Source organism: Nannobrachium achirus (assembly GCF_963921795.1).
Source record: "Nannobrachium achirus genome assembly, chromosome: 15".
NCBI classification, from domain to species: Eukaryota; Metazoa; Chordata; class Actinopteri; order Myctophiformes; family Myctophidae; genus Nannobrachium; species Nannobrachium achirus.
Window position 1 is genome coordinate 7,752,535 of NC_137822.1, and position 19,604 is coordinate 7,772,138.

The 19,604-nt window shown below is 39.7% G+C and overlaps 1 protein-coding gene across 2 annotated transcripts in view; it reads left to right on the top strand.

Annotated features, from left to right (window-relative positions):
- The first annotated feature begins 1,020 nt into the window (after positions 1 to 1,020).
- tmem38b (transmembrane protein 38B) overlaps positions 1,021 to 19,604 on the top strand; it is a 29,454-nt gene continuing 10,870 nt past the window's right edge. The window contains exons 1-4 of one of the 2 annotated variants that reach the window (XM_080742596.1): positions 1,331 to 1,445; positions 9,649 to 9,666; positions 15,299 to 15,455; positions 18,102 to 18,292. In XM_080742596.1, coding sequence (XP_080598722.1) covers positions 15,349 to 15,455; positions 18,102 to 18,292 — 298 coding nt within the window. In that variant the 5' untranslated portion in view covers positions 1,331 to 1,445; positions 9,649 to 9,666; positions 15,299 to 15,348. Of the gene's footprint in view, positions 1,446 to 9,648; positions 9,667 to 15,298; positions 15,456 to 18,101; positions 18,293 to 19,604 lie in introns of both variants that reach the window. The other variant, XM_080742595.1, reaches the window with a different exon arrangement.

Consider the following 19,604-nt stretch of genomic DNA (forward strand, 5'->3'; position numbering starts at 1 on the left):
TTTTTGAATTAAACAAATAATAGTCTTAGTCTTCTGAAATTGTTTTAGTCTAGTCAAGTCTTATCGACAAAATATCAAACTCTTGTAGTCTTTTAGTCTAATAGTCGACAAAATTAACACTGCTAGGTAGTAGCTATGTAATATATTTAGGCCATTTTGTACTTTCAGTGAAAGCACCTTTACTGTTCTACATTGCTCTGTTATTTTTACTTATAGTAGCAAAAGGCCTACTATTCGCATTGTGTTATTACATATTATTGTGTGTTGTAGGCAGGGACGTGCTGGCCATTGGGAAAAGCGGGACAACTCCCTAATGGCCGGTTCATTCCCGGCCGGTACAGGCCGGCCATTAGGAAAAAATATTAAATAAAATGTCGGCCTTTGTTCCATTTTGGCCACTGTCGGGCGGTCACTATCGGGCAGAAACCTCTTATCTCCAAGTTTCAAATTTGTACATTTTTTCGCAAAGCAAAGCCCTGCTTCAGCATACAATGCCGTCGCACAAAAGTAGTGAAAACAGCAGATCTACAAGCACACAACGCCTCGCACGAGGCGTTGTGTGCTTGTAGATCGTCTGTTTTCACTAGTTTAAATCATTTTTAAAATGATAAATACAAAACAAACGGTTTTGGACGTACAAGGTTTCCACCTGACAACGACGAAATATAACTCATGTAATTGGCCCACTGGCTTGTCACTTTGTCACAAATCTTTGAGTAGCAGCAGCGCTATAGAGAGATCTCTCTCTCTATAGCGCGCAATGAGGGCCTCTCCAACTCTTTTCCCGGGCTGAATCAGGGGCCCAGCACGTCCCTGAGTGTGCTTGTGTGACACACACACACACACACACACACACACACACGCACACGCACACGCACACGCACACGCACACGCACACGCACACACACACACACACACACACACACACAGTACTACAATCCCCATCCAATCACAATACTTGCTCGTAGCTCCACCCACCCAGCCACAGTCACATCAGTGTGTTCTATGGATGGCGGAACACGTAGCAGGAATTCCGTGTCTCTTTCGGACTCACATATAAAGGTGTGATGTGGTCCATGGAGGCTACACACAGGTCTGTTGCCCAGCGACCAGGAGGAGACCTCGGGGCTGCATTTATAGCCAGCTGTTGACCATTTATGATTCAACAACCACACACAGCTGCTTCTAATAAGACTTGATACGTCTCCGTGGTGGTTCTGTAGAATAGCCTCCTGGCTCCTGTCAACGGCTCGTTTGACAGCATCATAACAGCGGACAGTACAATCGCTTGCAGAATACGGACATTTAAAAAACGAAAACCATGGATTTGCTGGGGATGCTGAACTTGGACGAACTGTCCCACGGGCTGGCCAGCCTGCCCATGTTCCCCTACTTCGACATGGCTCACTACATCGTGTCAGTCATGGCTTTACGCGAGCAGCCAGGTGAGCATTATAATGCTAACGTTGAAATGATGAGAGACAACTTATTAGAAGTGGCTCGTCATCACTTCTTCAAGTTCAAAGCGTTGAATTCTAGCCTATTATATTGTCTCTCTGCTGTAATTGTCCTAGTTTAATATGCAAATGTCTCTTCTCTCTACCTTCTGAATAAGGCATGATGTGTTATTTTATATAATATAATGCACTATTGTTTTAATTTGAAGCCAAACTGCCTAGCTGCATATGTTCTATGTTCAGTATCCTCCTGAACAAACTTTGTTCTGTTAATTGGTTTTAAGAATTCAAAACCTATTGATTTTTGTTGTTTGTATTAGATGGATTTGACACCAAATCACCATGGTGCACAGTTTTGTTTAGACTTTAGAGCTTGTACAAAATGAGCCTTGTAGCAATGACTATGAAATATGTATTTTATCGAGTCTGACTTTTACATTTATTTTGTATAAATATGCAAATGCCAAAATCGAAAAAATACATCTATGATAGTCTTCTCTTGACACAAGGCTAGTACAAAATGATGAATTTCTATAACTAGCCCTTACCCGTTCAAAGATATGAGCTCACACACACACACACAGAGCTGGTTAAACATTTTGCCTCAAGCTAGATGCAGAATAGATGTGCCTCATGCTAGATGCAGAATAGATAGTAGATACACCATAAAAATGCTAATATACAGCATACGATTTGTGAAAGTGACAAACGGGCTTCACAGTTATGTTAGGTGTGTTCATGTGCTAATGGTGATGCGATTTCAGAACAATTGCTCCAGCCACTGAGGAGAAACGCTGTTTCAGACAGACAGACAGACAGACAGACAGACAGACAGACAGACAGACAGACAGACAGACAGACAGACATTCGCAAAATTATAGTATAGATAGGCTATAGCATAATGCACTGGTTCACAACCTGTGGGTCCTACTACTGGTGGGCAAGAGGGTTTTGCAATTGGGAACCAAATAATTGGCACTAAACACTAAAACTTTAATAATATAACATTCACGTTACTGGTAATCCCAATAAAGAAGAACTTAAAGCATTAGTTTCATTGATCCAAGGTGGAGAAAAAAAATGATTAATTCATCATTAAAATGAACATACTCTGAAAATGCACTGCCCATCCATAAGTGGTCAGATAGGTGGGCACTGCAGCTAGATGGGTGGGCAGCGAGTGCTTTTGATTCTTTGTGGGTCCTGACTCCTGATCCAGAAAAGCTTGATACTGGCCTAATGCATAAATAAGCTGAAAACCAAGAAGTGTTATTTATAACCTGAAATTACTTTGTGAGAGTGAAATTAAAAGACAAATGTTTCACCTTGTTCACTCAGAGGATTCACCCTATGCCCTATAGTAATCACGTGTGCATGTTTGCCTTGTTAGTGACTATACAAATACTGGTAAACTAATAGCAAAACAAACATTGGATTGATTAGATATGTCTAGTGAAACTGCGAAAATGGCTGCCCATCAATTATTAATCAGTTCTTGTGTTCAGTCTGTTTGAAGAATCAACAAAATACAAATCGTCACTTCAAATAGCATAACTCTGACTATTGTAAGTGTTGCAAGCCAGAGATAGGCAAGTTGCCAAGTTTATTATGTCACTGAGATTGTAGCTGGAGGGACAGGTGGACTTTACTGCAAGGGCTGACCTTATACTCGCACGCTGCACACACACACGCACACACACACACACACACACACACACACACACACACACACACACACACACACACACACACACACACACACACACACACACACACACACACACACACACTTCATACTAGAACACATATACATACACATTCACTCACTCATTAGACCATTGTAGTCCCAGCATTCTATTTTGGAACGAGCTTTGGAAGGCATCTGAAACTCTGTGGCCTTTTAACCCTGTGTCCTCTCTTCCCATCTATCTCTACAGAGAGGGAGAGTATGGACACTAAAAATACTTTAGTTCAGTGACACAATTCATATAGCCTCACATCACCTAAGTGTGTTTATGTGTGTAATACAGGGCTTGTAGCTTGTAAGTGAGGTCTTTTGTCACAAAATAAAGAATGTTTGTTAAATGTTAAACAATTATATACCTGTATATGTTCAGTTAACGCCATTATTATTGAACCCTAGTCCCTACTCCCTAGCGTCACTTTTCTGGGGTGGACATTTGGCGAAAGTGGCCAATCTGATCTTGTAGTACCGCTATTTTCACCAGAGATTTGATGTTTATTGAATACTTTATCAGCAGTTTGCAGAAGAAATCACAGGAAATTATAGTTCAATCTGCTAAGAGAATTTAAACCCAAGAAAGCACTATGTCTATGGCTTGTTTTTCCATTAGGGTCCTTTGTACACAATTCATTGAAAATTGTTTACGGGTGAAAAAGGAGTGGACCGAGTATAGAGCCCTGGGGGACCCCCTTGGTCAACTGAGTTGACAGGGTTTGAGTGGTCCAAGCTGTTTGTACAGTAGGTATTCCACTGCACTCTGACCGCCTAGCTGGTATGTAATGGTTCTTCCCCGGAAAGGAAAGGAATGTCTCAGACTCACAGGCTGAAAGTATGTACTGTATCCGGTGTTTAATCTAAATTTAGACATTGATAGATCTTCTCCGGACACAATGTAGCTAATCTTTGACCACTACTTCTTTGATGAACATGTTATTCAGCAGACACGATCTTTAAAGGAGTAGTTCACCCCCAAAATGACTTTTTTTCGTAAAGCCGCACACTTGTAGCTTCCGATGCACATTTATTATAGGACTACACAAAATGAGAAACCAACGTTTCGGACAGACAAGCTGCCTTCTTCAGGGTTATACGAACACTGGTCAAAGAAACAATAAATACCCGAAAGGCACCACAATAAATTTACCCCCATCCCATCCGGAATCAATGGGGGTAAATTTACTCGAATCAATCATCTTTGTCTTAGGAATGTGACAAAAACCCAAAAATATTATTATGTGTGTGTGTGTGTGTGTGTGTGTGTGTGTGTGTGTGTGTGTGTGTGTGTGTGTGTGTGTGTGTGTGTGTGTGTGTGTGTGTGTGTGTGTGTGTGTGTGTGTGTGTGTGTGTGTGTGTGTGTGTGTGTGTGTGTGTGTGTGTCCATGAGCCACAAATGAGTCGCGACCCAGTGTTTGGGAATCAGAGAGACCATGTCCACAGATATTGGAGATGTGTTAAGAGAACTTATACATGGCAAAAGAGGCTTATGACATGATGAAAATGAAAAACATGTGACATTTTCTCACCTATAATTAATATATCTAGCTGGAAAGAAGGGTGGTAGAGAGAGAAGAAATCATGACCACCAGACCAGAAAGAAATACTAATACTTATTTAAATGTTTGATTGAATGATTGTGTCTGACAGGTTGGAGATCTGTTCTTGTCTTGATTGATACCAGGGCCTCTGCTGTAGTGTAGTACAGTACACACAGTGCAATGCAATGCCCATCCTGTTGTTATTGGCAACCTTAGAACAGGTTCTCAAAGCTTATGGGACAAGTCATGTTTATTGCAGAATATCAAGTGATGAAATTTATGGTTTAAGTACTTCCCTTTGCCACCATGAGAAACACTGACAGTAGTAGTAAAGATCTAGGCTCATAGGTTCCCAATGGAAAAGGCGCTGATAATGTATTGCTTATTGTATGCTTATTTATTTTTTGTTTTTTGGGGGGAATCCCTGTCTTCTCCTGGCAAAACACAGAACCCCTAATCACTACTGAAGAGCAGGTTGGTGCCTTGAATGGTTTCCTCTGCCATCAGTATGTGAATGTGTGTGATTTGGTGAATGTAACACGCATTTTCAACCATTCTGGAAAATGCAGATACAGCAAGTCCAGATTGGAGTAAAGGAAAGGAATAAGAATCTGCTTTAGTCAATTGAGATTCAGCCTTGAGCATAAGGTCGGTGCAACACTCACAGCCTCAAAGAGAGAGAGAGAGAGAGAGAGAGAGAGAGAGGGGGAGAGAAATACTGGAGCAGCAAATTAATGGGCTGTGTAGAATCTGGTCTCTGTCACACTAACATTTGAATTGTAAATGTTTCTTTTCAAAATGCAAACACAGGAGTCTTGCCGTCCTTTTAGGATCTTGATCTGCTGTTACTGCAGTTGGAGCCTGATAAGTGCAATAGTAAGGGTGTATGGATTTATTTAAAAGAAAAGGTATATACTGTACATACAAATTACACTTTAAAGCCCTCATCTCTGCACAGGGCATTCAGATATTGTGTATTATTCATACTACCTACTGTACCTGCAGGTTTATCATGGGATGGACTAGACTAGTCTAGAGGGCCCAAGCCTGTTACAACAGAGTGCTTTCTGTTGTACAAACAATGAATTGGCACCAGAGGTTTTAACATCTCCATGGTTTCCAATGTGGGGAAAGAAGAATCTCACCTAAGCATCCGGTGTATTTGTTTCAGAAGTAATTGTCGCACATTATTCTGTTTTTCATCCGAAAAATAACCACATCTACAAGCTCATGAAAACACGCTGTCTCTTGTCATGATCAAAAGATTTCCACCATAGCACTTTCATAAATCTGTTATTCCACAGATTTTATGTCAGTTAGTCTTTATACTGGACGTATTTTAACCCATTTAGGACTGAGGATGATTCTAAAAACTCCTTCTAAATCATGAGGTTTTCTGAAAAACTTCAAATATCGGTTAAAGTGATGCCTTTCTGTTGTTTATCAAGGCTAATACTCAATGTCAAATACTTGCAATACTTATTATAAGGGCTGAAACATTATATTAATGAAATATCTTATTTAAAAAGGTAGTATTCTAAAGGGAATATTCTAAAGGGAATATTTTAGTGAACATTTTCCTATTTTTATCCATTTAACTTTGCAGTGTGTATATACAGTGTGTAATAGAATTACACACTGTATATACACAAAGTGGACTGTATTACTGTAATACTGTCCACTTTTAAACTGCAGTACCAATGTAGAGGCCTGCCAAGTGGCCTCTTCATGCAGAGCTTGTCAGTAAACAGAAGGATGCTGAGTCTGACTAAAGGTGTTGACAGTGCAACTATCTGTTTACTATTTAGCCTAAGTGGTGACCTTGTGAACCACAGTCCAACAGCTGCTATTAGACATAAAGCTAAAGTTTCTAAACCACTTGAACCCTATACTTAGTTTAAGTGCTTAGTTAATTGGGGACCAGAGTGCCACAGTGTTCTACAGGTATACTAGGCCCCTCCTGTTTTCTCTGTACCAAATACTTTCACCAAAAACTGCATATCTACAAGGCAGTGTTAAGTTTTTGACTATTCTCACCGGGCACGACACCTATAACTATATCGTTCACCATTGTATTTAATAGTCTGTGTAAACACTGCCATCCACTTAACTTAGAATGATTTTTAAATGTAAGGTTTTGGACATGGAACAATTTCAGATGACTAAAATAGAACTAAAACTAAATGGTGTTGTTATTCAAAAGACTAAGACTAAATCAGAATTTGCTGTCAATATTGACACTGCTACAAGGCAAGCTCGACATGACATGTTGTGAGTTTGTAGATCTGCTGTTTTCGCAGACTGTGACTCCCTAATATAGGGACTCTAGTACACCACACGTTACGGTTCAAGCCTCTTATTTCACAAGGACTAACTGCTTCTACACAGTTCTCGTGGAGACTGCACAACGTTTTTCAGGCCAAGGACCCCTTAGCTGAGAGAGTGATGAGGGGATCAGGGACCCCCACTGCACATTGTATAAAATTGAGTTTCAATCTAATCCTTTTCATAGCTTTTTCATCATAGACGGCATTATGATCAGTGTTTACATATTATCTTTTCTATCAATATGTTTCATTATCGTTAATGTGTTTTCTTTCAGGCTTTTAACCTGACTCAATGCAAATGTTTGAAAGTTTACACCTAGAATGAAATGCTGACTCATCAGTTGAAAGTGGTGAAAGTCTGCTGTGGCTTTTATAAATATTTAACAAGAGCCTGTGATCAAATAACTAAATTGGATCCACTGGAACACAGGTTCTTTTTTTTCCTCTACTCCCATTAGTAACGGTTTTGGACATGGAAGTTTTCACTTTATGCTTGACGGCGACGATAATATAAGTTATGAGTCTGGACAGACGTGGGTTTTAATCTGCACTAAACAACCATGTGGTATTTCTGGTTTAGTTGCTAGCATGGTGTCTCAGGATGATCTACAAACCACTCCCAGTCCCTCAGTGATAAAACAGGAAGTTTGCCTATCACACTGTAAACAGACATATACTGTATGTCTGGCAATGACACGTGATACGTGACCCAGCCCCAGCACTTTGATCCTCAAGTAGGCCCGGTCATTACTTCAGCTTTTTACAGATTTTCATAGTAATTTCCATTGATGTCATACATTGATATCTGAACATATTTGAAGAAGGTGATTTTCCAAACTGTAACAGGATAGGTGGGCACTAGGGACATCTGGGCACCTCGATGTAAAATGGGCTATTTTGTCCAAAATGTTAAAATATTAAATATGACAAAAATGGTAGTATACATGATAAGAACGTGCTTAAACATTTAAGGTCTCATATTTCTACAATTGCCACAGAACATCTACATCCAATCATTTTGGGCTATAAACAAGAAGTTGAGGGTTAATATTATGTCTGATAATGATGTATTGTGCATGTTCACATTATATACAGTATACTTACATCTAACATATAATTCACCAAATGTCTGAGTGAGTGTCTGAGTGAGTGTCTGAAACAGCGTTTCTCCTCAGTGGCTGGAGCAATTGATCTGAAATCGCATCACCATTAGCATATGAACACACCTGGCACAACTGTGAAGCCCTTTTTTCACTTTCACAAATCGTTTAATTGATATTAATTTATTAGTGAATTAATTTTTCCCATTGACTTATAATGGGAATCGCAAAAACTCACATTCAATATTTTTTTTCTCGCAAACCATAGGGGCTACAGTTACAAAACTCTGAGAGGAGATTTATAATGATATCAAGGATTAAATAAAAAATAACTTTGTCAGTTGGCCTCATGGTGGCGCTATAACAGTCCACTTTACGTTTCGGCCTGTAACTCTTGAACCGTAGGTCGAAAAATTAAAATTCTTTTTTCCCTGGATTCCTTGGGTCAATACGCATCTCCCCATATAGGCCCCGCCCATTTGCGTCAGGATAGATTTTCCGCCATTTTGAATTTTCTCCAAAACACACTTTTTGCTCCTTTTCCTACATATTTTCTTCAAAAGTCACGAGAATGGGTACACATGATCTCTGAACCCATGCAATGAACATAGTCAAGGGATATTTTGATAGTCCATACCGTTCGTTCGTAACGGGCTTCCAAAGTTAGCGGGAGGGGCCCGTTTTGCAAACAATAGCCATAAATCACAAACAAAACGTCGAGTCAACACTGAATTTCTGCCACAGGTTGCGGGTGGCTTACTCAACGAATCCCCAGAAGCATTTCCAATTCCACCCGTAGAGGGCGTCACAAACGCGCAAAACGTAACCGTTTCGTTCCAAAACGCGTTTTTCAGGCGGACCGACCCTCTCAAAAAGAAACACAGACTACTCTGCGGATGGTCTCACGGTCCAAACCGCTGCACGCACACACACACACACACACACACACACACACACACACACACACACACACACACACACACACACACACACACATAGCCATTAAACGAAACGGGTATTTCTTACATTGATGCTCCTACATATTATCATGCAAGTACCAGTTAAAGTTACTTTCCATCCCTCATATACCGTGTGCACACTGCACATCATTTCGGAGCTCATATCTTTGAACGGGTAAGGACTAGTTACTTTAAAAATCTTCAAATATCTTTTCGTTCAGATAATAGCCATTTTGTTTAGAACTGACTGAAAATGTGTTTGTACTTCAAGTTTAAAATTATACTAAATGCTAAGATTCCAATTAAATTCCAAATATTATCAAATTATCTCGCGGCACCCCTGGACTGCTGTGACGGCACCCCAGGGTGCCCCGTCACCCACTTTGAAAACCCCTGGTCTAGAAAATGCTGAGTCATTAACAAACAGTAACGTGAATGACCTTGCCATACTGAGTTTCACTCCTTGTACTTAAGTTGTGGCAAATCAACTTTCTTGATTAACACTCTACTTTTGCTGATGTTTCAGGTCTCTCTCTCTAGACAGGTAGGCTATTTTCTACTTCCAGTCGCCTTCAGTCATTCCGCTCATAACAGCAGTCATGTTATGGCATAGACAATGTATTAGTTATGTCCCAAACATACAGTCTATGGGGGATGTCTTACAATGAGAGGTTGCACACTCACAGCCAGTGGTGTCAAGTAACTAAGTGCATTCACTTGCAGAAAGTAATGTACTTGAGTACATTAATTTTGAGGAATTTGCACTCTACTTGAGTATTTCCAATTTACAATACACCTCTACTCCACTACTGTACATCTCGGATTCAAATATTGTACTTTTACTACATTTATTTGAAAACTTGAGTTACTCTGACTGCATATCTAAATTATAATATTAAAAACATGGTCAGAAATTATGAAAAATGGCAGATCTATAATCAGTTTAAGCTCATGCTGTGAGCTTGCTATTTTAGTGTAGTATATAGGGCTTAACAGTGGCACACTATGAAGCCCTATGAATAAAGGATAAGATATGAACATCCCCACAGTTCTTTAAAAACGGTGCTGGGACAAAAATACTCAAGTGAAAAGATGGGAATGTCCGCACACACATAGACTGCTGTGCTCTCCCATATTTTATTTAACCAACAAAAGCATTGCTTTATACAGAAGCTGGCCATAATGTGTTTGCTTTAAGATTCATTGGATTGGAAAAGGTAGATAAACCATGCAGGGGAGGAGTTTGGGTGTATATTTCTTTAACCTATTGCTTAGTTATTATGGCCCCTTAATTAGATAATTTCTGTCCTTTTTATGGGCGGGTAACCTCACCTCAGAGGCTACCTATTGGTTAATTAACTTATTGAATGAGACCCACTGATGATTGATCTACTTTAGGCTTTCAGAACTATGGCCATGTAGCCTGATAAAGCTCTTGCATGGGCCAAACGTTGCTTTTGTTGGTTCAAATATAATAAAATATGGAAGAGCAGTGGATCATGTGCGGACATTCCCTCTTTTATACTATAAAGCCCCATCACGTGAGGAGTGTGTGAAAATACGACCTTGCATTCAATTGATGTTTTGCATGATACTAGTTGGGCTGTATTATGTGTTCTTTAACAATAATTACATGCTTATCGTACTGTAGTCTATTGTATGTGTTTTGATGTGCGTCAGTTGTGAAGCTGTGCAATTCAATTAATTGTGAGAAAGGCTTGCATCAAATCTTTGTCTTATACATGTCTGCTATGGGTTTTACATAATAATGTAATGTATGTTATGTAAAGAGATATTATGCAAACATGACAGATGGAAAGATTTATTTGACCCACTAATGAAATCCCCCTCCTTCTGGCTCTGTCTACCATTATTATTATTTTTCAATGATTGTGACTTTGCACAACACAGCTGATTAGATCCTCTCTAGCTGACAAAAATAAATACAGATTAAATATAAAGTGTGTGTGTGTGTGTGTGTGTGTGTGTGTGTGTGTGTGTGTGTGTGTGTGTGTGTGTGTGTGTGTGTGTGTGTGTGTGTGTGTGTGTGTGTGTGTGTCAAAATATTCAAAAAAGCATAATTATTTTCATGTTGGAGCACTGACGATAATTTTCACGAGTAGTGAGCTTCTGCTACTGAATTGAGAACATGGACTGCTAACACTAACATAATGGCAGTAGCCTACAATACATCACAATGTGATTGCCTATTTTCGCCAAGCAATAGTGCCATACAACTAAGCCCCCATGCTCACCCCACCCCTTTTTTTCTGCCTTTGTATTTGATGTTATGCTTTTTCTGCTTTTGAAATTGATATTATCCTAGATAAAGTACTATGTTCTATCCGTCTGTCTTTCAATGTTATATGAGATACTTAAAGTGTGGTTCCTTTGGAAATAAGCCTCGGCTTTCTAGGATCTCCTTTTAGTTGACCTTGTACCAGTGATTTGTACTGTCATGAAACTGTACTTGTTTCTATTGCAATCTTCTAATAAATTCTTCAATCAATTCAATCAATCAATCAATACTTCCAAGTATAAAATAAGTTGGTAGAGGTTGATGGATGCCCTGGTCTGCCTGCCTGTCCTGTCCTGCTTCAGGAGCATGTAATCTGGCTTAAATCCCCTCAGATTAGCAGTGTGGCTCTGCATGGCCACGCTGCATTGGCACGCTCATGTATTTGAATAGCTGCTTGTGTAACGCTTGAGATTCCTACCTGGAGTTAAAGCCAAACATCTACTGTTTACGTCAAGGGGAAATACTGGGGACCAGGGGAGATACTGTATAATACTGTATGGGCTTCCAGTTGAGTTGCTTTGGCTGATGCTGAGCAAATTATTTACTTGTGTGCCTGATAACATTTGTTCGGTAGTGGACTGGTATTTATCAAGCGTTTTAGTAAAGAGTTGCACAACTAAACCCCTAACCCCCAACTAAACTCCCCTTTTTGCTACTATGATGACACATTACGTTTACTGTATTGCAGTGTGTTAAACCCATTCTTTCATTGTCTGGGTTTACAGCCAGGTCGGCTGTAGCACTACTCTGTATAAATTACATCACACCGAGTCATAAACATGGTAAATTAACAGTTATTTGTCAAGGCATGTCTGCTGACTGAGAAGAACATGACATGCTAGTTATTTGTCTTGTGGCCTTCTGGTCTATCCTTTGGCTGACCTTCTAAATATAACTTAAGCACTGTAGAATGTGCACTAATGGTTCCTAATTCATCTTTGAGTAGTTGTGAGACAGTCATTATCCAGAGTCCTCCTGTAATAATAAGAGGGCAGGGGTACAGCTAGGCCCGTCACAAATTCATATATAATATTAATCGCCTAATCGCAGTTATTTGAGATGATCGCAATTATTTTGCATAATTGTCAAAATTGTTTTCATATTGATCTACTGTACAAGACTTATCTGACGTGTTGACATGAGATGTGTTGAAGCTTGTAAGCTTGTAGATCAGCCATTTTCGCTTTTTAAATATATATTATAAAGTCTAATATTAAATATATAATTTCTTTGTTTATTTAAGTTATTTGTCACAATATCTGCCCTGTGTAATTTGTGATTATGAAGAAAAAATGATATAAAATGTGTATTTCAATGTTCAATGCCAAAAACACAATTAATTCGCAATAATTTGTATGACAATTGTCAACATACATTTGTAATCATGACAGCTTTAGGTAAAGCCCTGTCACACGCCCTGTTATCTTCACTGACATGACAGACAACAGTTTAACTGTGAGCTATGCACTTTGAACTGAATGGGTTCCAGAAACACTTCTACTACTGCTCCTCTCTCCTGTCTACTCCATGTTAAGCTTGTTAATGTTTATTGGACGCTAGTTTGTAATTATGCTTTCAATTTGTTCTCAATAACTGTTTTTGGCTGTAGCCGTTTGTCCGCTAAGTATGACTGTTATGTGTTGTTAAGGTTCAGCCTGAACAATAGGCTTGACTTTGCTAGGCAGTTGATCTCTTGATTTTATTTTTAGTAGATGTTTTCAAACTATATTGCACATGTATTAGTTATTGGTGTTAATTGCTATAACCTAAACACTTATACTTTGTATACTTCATTGACCAGCGTTCCCCAGGGTACTATACGAGGCCCCCTTGTTTTTATTTCGCTCTGCAACAAAACCTTTCACCGAATATAGCCAATGATGAATTGAATACACAGGGACACAATGGAAACAAGCCCTCTGGGCTTCTTGTGTCATCCTTTTAGCATTAACTCATTGAATGCCATTTCAAGATGGCCCCCAAGTACCAGACTGCCACTATCCTAGATTTCTAGTGCACGGATCAATTTTTAGTGCACGGATCGTGCACGCCCATGCACCATATATGCATCATATGTGTAGTACTTTTTAACAGCTTTCAAACAAAAAAATCCGCTTGGAAATCCGTTCAGGCATTCATGAGTTACAAGCCTTCAAAGTCAGACAAAACAGCCATTTTTGACATTTTGAAAGATGTGTTTGTTTGTTATGGGGCTACACATGCAATTTCACAATTGCGATCATGCCTAATACATTTGAGGCATTTTTAGAAAAATTTTTATAAAAAAAAAATTTGAATTTTTTTTTCCTTTTTTTTTTCAAAATGGCTTCCAACTCGGGAAACTCGGGCTCTGGCAGCCTGGGACTACTGTAATAACTCGGGAAACTCGGGCCTTGGCAGTCAATGAGTTAATGTTAATACTTTTTGCAAACATTTAATAAAGTATTCAAATATCGACGTTGAAGCTCACAACACGTCTTGCCATTTTCACCAACTGTTCACCCTCCAAAATGCAGGGATGCTAGGGTTCATGTGTTGTTAAAAAAGGTCTACAGACAGTAGGCTATATGGTACACTTTTCACCAATCATTAATCCACTGTTATCTTTAACGTATTGGCACAGGATTCGCAGTGTAAATGCTGTAAACTTGAGATAACATTTACTAAAATGTGAGTTTGTACAATAGATTTCATAAAGCCAAGGCTTGTATTTAAATGTGAGGTGTGTTTTGAGAACTTTAACCACACCTAAACCCTATACTTAGTTGACTGGAGTACCTCAGGGCTCTGTACTGTCTAGTGTCTGGGATCCCCTCCTGTTTTTGATCTAGCTAAATATTTCCTCCAAAACAGGGATGTTAGGGTGCATTCCTGAAAGCCCACATAATCATTATGTTAGTGGGCTGGTCAGAATAATTGTTATGGGTGATTCTGGAGTGACTCGGCTGGGTACTGTTGTATCATCATGACTGGGTTGGGCTTTGTGCAAACATGAATTATGATAATAATCTCCAAGACGCACACATCATCACATGCTCAAATCGCTGCAACACGTTCACATAATGTTGCCTAATGTGAAATATATGCAAGTAGCCTTAGGGGCCAACGTTCAACATCCATGTGGCCCATATGTAGCATGAGGTGACTTGATGTTCTGTACAAGTACATCCCCCAGCCATCTACATGTACACCCCCTGGACATGACACTGCCTTGTACATGGTTTCTCAAAGTGGTGCCGTGGTTTAAAGATCAATTCTGATTCTCTGTCATGTACAAAATAAATGGTTAAGGAAAACCTATGTTTAAAGTAGATTCATAATGTAAATGATAATAAAAAGAAATCTACTATTAATTAGAACGGGTACATTATTGTGTATCATTATTTTATGCTTTAACTATTGAAAAATAGCAGATATACAAGCTCACAGCGCGGCACCGAGTGCCGCGCTGCGAACTTGTAGATCTGCTATTTTTGAAAAATCGTGAAAATTAGAATTTTGACCCGATTCTATGTCAGTGGTTCTCAAACCATTTCATGTGAAGGACCCCAAACTGATATTTATTTGGCCACGGACCCCCATCTCAAAATATTTGGTTCCAGGGACCACGAAGAAGCAAAATTTGAGTTACAAACGTTCGCTTTAAAAATACATATATTCAAAGATTTGCACACATTTTCACAACTTTTTCAAAAATAGCAGATCTACAAGCTCACAGCGCGGCACCGTGAGCTTGTATATCTGCTATTCTTCTATAGCTAAAGCATTCAATAATTCTAGGCCTAAATGGGTTAAAAAAACATGAATACATGACAATAACAAGCAGTCTAAAATGATCACTCTGATAAAGCGGTCCTTTGCTGTCGCCTTCTTGCAGGAGCTCTGGAGCTGTCAAGGAGGAGCCCGTTTGCGTGCTGGTTCAGTTCCATGCTGTTCTGTTTCGGAGGTGCTGTGCTGTCTAGCCTGATGCTGGCTGAGCCCCCCGTAGCCCCCCTGTCCAACGGCACCAACCTTCTGCTGGCTTCAATCTTCTGGTGAGACCTGGAGAACTCAACCCTAACCTGTCCCTTGTGTCCAATGTTCTGCAACCTAGTGTTTCAGGTACCGGCTACACGGAGCTGGATTTTTCTGAAGCTAGACATTTTTTTTGTGCGATTGGGGCTTGCAGCCACACGAAGCTGGATATTTTGGTCGCGAAGCTGGATATTTTTGAAACCAGATAAATAAGTGAAGACATTGAAAAATATCCGATTCACTGGATCCGTGTAGACATGTTACCCGGATATCTCTGAAGACTTTACTGTGTGTGTGCTTGTCCCCCTAGTGGAGGTCTGAGGACACAGATTATTTTAGACCTAGATATCTTTGTTGTGTGGACCTAGATATTTTTCTATGTGGATATCTGAAAAACCGGGATATATGAAATATCCAGCTCCATCTGGCCTAGGCCTAAGTTCCAGTTTTGTCTGCTCTTTCTTATTAGTTCAGTGATTTTAGTTTTGTCTTTTTCCACCTGTGGCCGGGGCCCACTAGTGGGCCGTGAGTGTGGGCCCCCCCAAATAATTGGCAAAGCATTCAGATTTTAAGGATAATCTGACGTTGGCATAAGAAAACTGACAGGGTATTTTTTTCTTTAAAACTTGGAACCCAATTGATTGATCATAACATGCTTTTAAAATGAACACTGCACACCCATGTGACCATAGGTGGGTCGCGAATGCTTTTGCTATTTTCAAGCGGGCTCTAAAAAAGGTTGAGAAGAGAACCACTGCTTTAGTTTTGTTTGATCACTCCCAATTTCACTTGTTTATACTGAATACTTTGAGTTCTCTCTCCCGATTGGATGTCCTGACCTGGAAAATGTATTTTCTGTTTACTAAAGAGCTCCAGATTAGTTATTTGACTTGTGGCCTTCTATCCTTTGGCTGACCTTCTAAATATAACTTAAGCACCGTAGAATGTGCACTAATGGTTCCTAATTCATCTTTGAGTAGTTGTGGAACAGTCATTATCCAGGGTCCTCCTTTAAATGTGATACACCATTTAAAAAGTATTTATGTCATATTGTTTATGTCCCAAAAACGTTTTTCAAAAGGTTTGAGGCTAAATTACCACTCCTGAATAGAGAGCCTCTCTCATTTTTGAATGGCATTTCAGCTGCAGTACCACCTTTGGCCTGAACTGCGCCACCCCCCCCCCCCCCCCCCCAAAATCCATTTGGAAAAAAAAAAGATTTTTGAATCTTTTTTGATTTTTTTGATTTTTTATGATGACGTCACAATCGGCAGATGACGTCACAATCGGCAGCAAATCTGGATAGCCTGTTTTGAGAACCCGTGGGATACTTTTAACCTTCGCCTTCTCAAAACCAGAGAAAGACACAACGGTCAGAAATGGGACTTTGTGAGGATAGAAGGTGCTAGTGGCACCCCACAAAAACACTCTCACCTTTAAGAGTAAGAGGGTAATCATGACAGCCCTAGGTACAGCCATGTCACACGGTTGAGTAAGGTGTTATCTTTACTGTCATGACAGACGACAGTTTAACTATCATTAACAACGATTTGCAATGCAACGAGCAATAGAATATTAAAACTGCACTGACCTGCAACAGGGCAATTCAGAATGCTGCAATTTCTAATTCATCATTTGTGTGGACTTCTCCACTAGGAGCAGTATACAGTTGGCTCTCCTTTTACTCTCTAATCACAACCAAATATATGAGGCTTTAGCTCCATCTACTGGTGATAAAATGGGTACACTCTTCTCAGTACATTAAATTGAGGAACACATTATTGCATTTATAATCCAATAATACGGTTGAGTACTTTATTTTAATTTATTTTTGCATAACCAGTGCTAATTTGATACTTTAAGTATACATTTATGCCAAGACCTTTGCACTTTTATTCAAGTAAAACCGTGATTTTCAACCTGTTTCATATCAAGGTGTATTGGTGAGGTATCATAGGAGAGAGAACATGCAAACATTGATCAAAATAAAACACAAAATCTACATTGTCGAATTGTGTAGACTTCTTGTAAATTAATGCAGATGTTTTTAATAATAATTTAACTCTTGAGAATGTAAAATTAAACGCTCTTGAAAGTGTAAAATGAAACGCTCTTGAGAGTGTAAAATGAAACCAGGTCCATTTGGTTACCAACTCTCCATCATTTAGCTGGGAACTACCTGGAAAACCCTCAAGAACCACTGGTGGTCCCTGGACCACTGGTTGAAAACCATTCAAGTAAAAGTTATAATAAAGATATTTGACTTGTGAGACAGTATTGTGGTATATTACTACCTCTTCCACCCTCTTTGAATGAGACCAATCCTTAAAGGAGTAGTTCACCCCCAAAATGACTGTTTTTCTATTGATTAGTCATGCCATGGAGAGTAGAGTTCAATAATATTTTTTGGTTTTTGTCACATTCCTAAGACAAAATATTGATTCAAGTAAATTTACCCCCATTGATTCCGGATGGGGACCCGTTTCGAAAAGGGTCCCCATCCGGAACAAATGGGGGTAAATTTATTGTTATCACATTTTGTCTTAGGAATGCGACAAAAAACTAAAAATATTATTGAACTCTAGTCTCCATGGCGTGACTAATGAATAGAAAAAAGTCATTTTGGGGGTGAACTACTCCTTTAATGTTTGTGTGTGTCTTGTCAGGTACCTGGTGTTCTACTGCCCCCTGGACCTGGTTTACTGCGCTGCAGCGCTGCTTCCTCTCAGGCTGGTGCTGACAGCCATGAAGGAAGTGACACGTACGTGGAAGGTCCTCGGAGGAGTGCTCCAGGTCCAGGCCCACGACAAATTCAAGGACAGCCTGCTCGTCATGATCACCATCGGATGGGCCAAAGGTGTGCGCGTGCGTGTGTTTGTGTGTATGTTTACTTTGCACCAATGTTACTTACAGGGTTCCCACGGTCATGAAATTCCTGGAAATATTTTTAAATTAGAAAAATATTTTTCCACTACTGGAAAAGTTTTGGAATTGATCAAGGGTCCTGGAAGGTCCTGGAAAAAATAGCTATGCATTGTCTTTGGTTATTGATTTTGTTAATACCTCTGAAATGACAAATTAAACATTGGCCAGATTGTCAAATATTAGAGGCAGAAATTGTGAAAATAGCCAATCAACATGCTCACAACGCCTCGCAACACGAGGCGTTGTGAGCATGTAGATCTGCTATTTTCACAATAGAGACGTGTTATACAAAATTCCTCAACTCTTAGTGCTCGTCAGGGTGGGGGATCCCCAGTTCAAATATGATTATTTCATGGGTCACAGGCACAGCCTAAAAAGGTTGAGAACCACTGGCATACACTACCTGTCTTTGGGCATTGCGCATAGGAGTAAGCGACTTGTTATTGATCTGAATTATTGTTATATAGTCCTGGAAATTGGGTTAAATATTCTGGAAAAGTTTTGGAAAAGTTTTGGAAATGAATTGGTAAAAATGTGTGGGAACCCTGTACTTATGACTGGATGTTACTCAGCTGGATAACTGGTAACGGAGCTCAGATGTAGTTTGATTGGTTGACATGAATTCGACCACACATGCACACATACTGTACATGCACAACAAACAATAAATAAGATCAACCAAACCATTTGGTTGCCTCACTGAATGTGTTCACATGCTCAAACCTTGCATAATGTTGATGCAGTTTGTGAAAAAAGAACATTGTTGTACAGTAGGAGGAGGCAACGTTCTAATAAAAAAGAAATGAAGGGATGCCATAGGCCTAGTGGTTAAGGTGCATACCAGATGCAGACTCTAAATACAGCCTGACAGGTAGTCGCAGCCGCAGGTTAGATTCAAAGCTTGATGACCTTTGCTGCGTGTCACTCCCTGTCTCTCTCTCTTCATGTTTCCCCTCTTCCCCTACTGTGTAATAGTAATAAACCCCCCACCCCCCTTGCCCCCCCAAAGGACCTGCTTCAACAGCTTAGATCACTGTTTTTAAGAAACCGATGTCTGCCCGCCAATTTAAGCAAATTTTAATATAGGTTGTATTATATAGCTCGCATTTCATCTCTTCCAGTTCAATCAAGAGTTTGCCTCTCAGTTCTCTGACATGCATGCGCGTACGCACGCTGTGTGTAATGTTTACGTTATTAGAACACGAGCAGATCAAAGTTTTGTTTGCTCTCCATCGTCCCTTTGA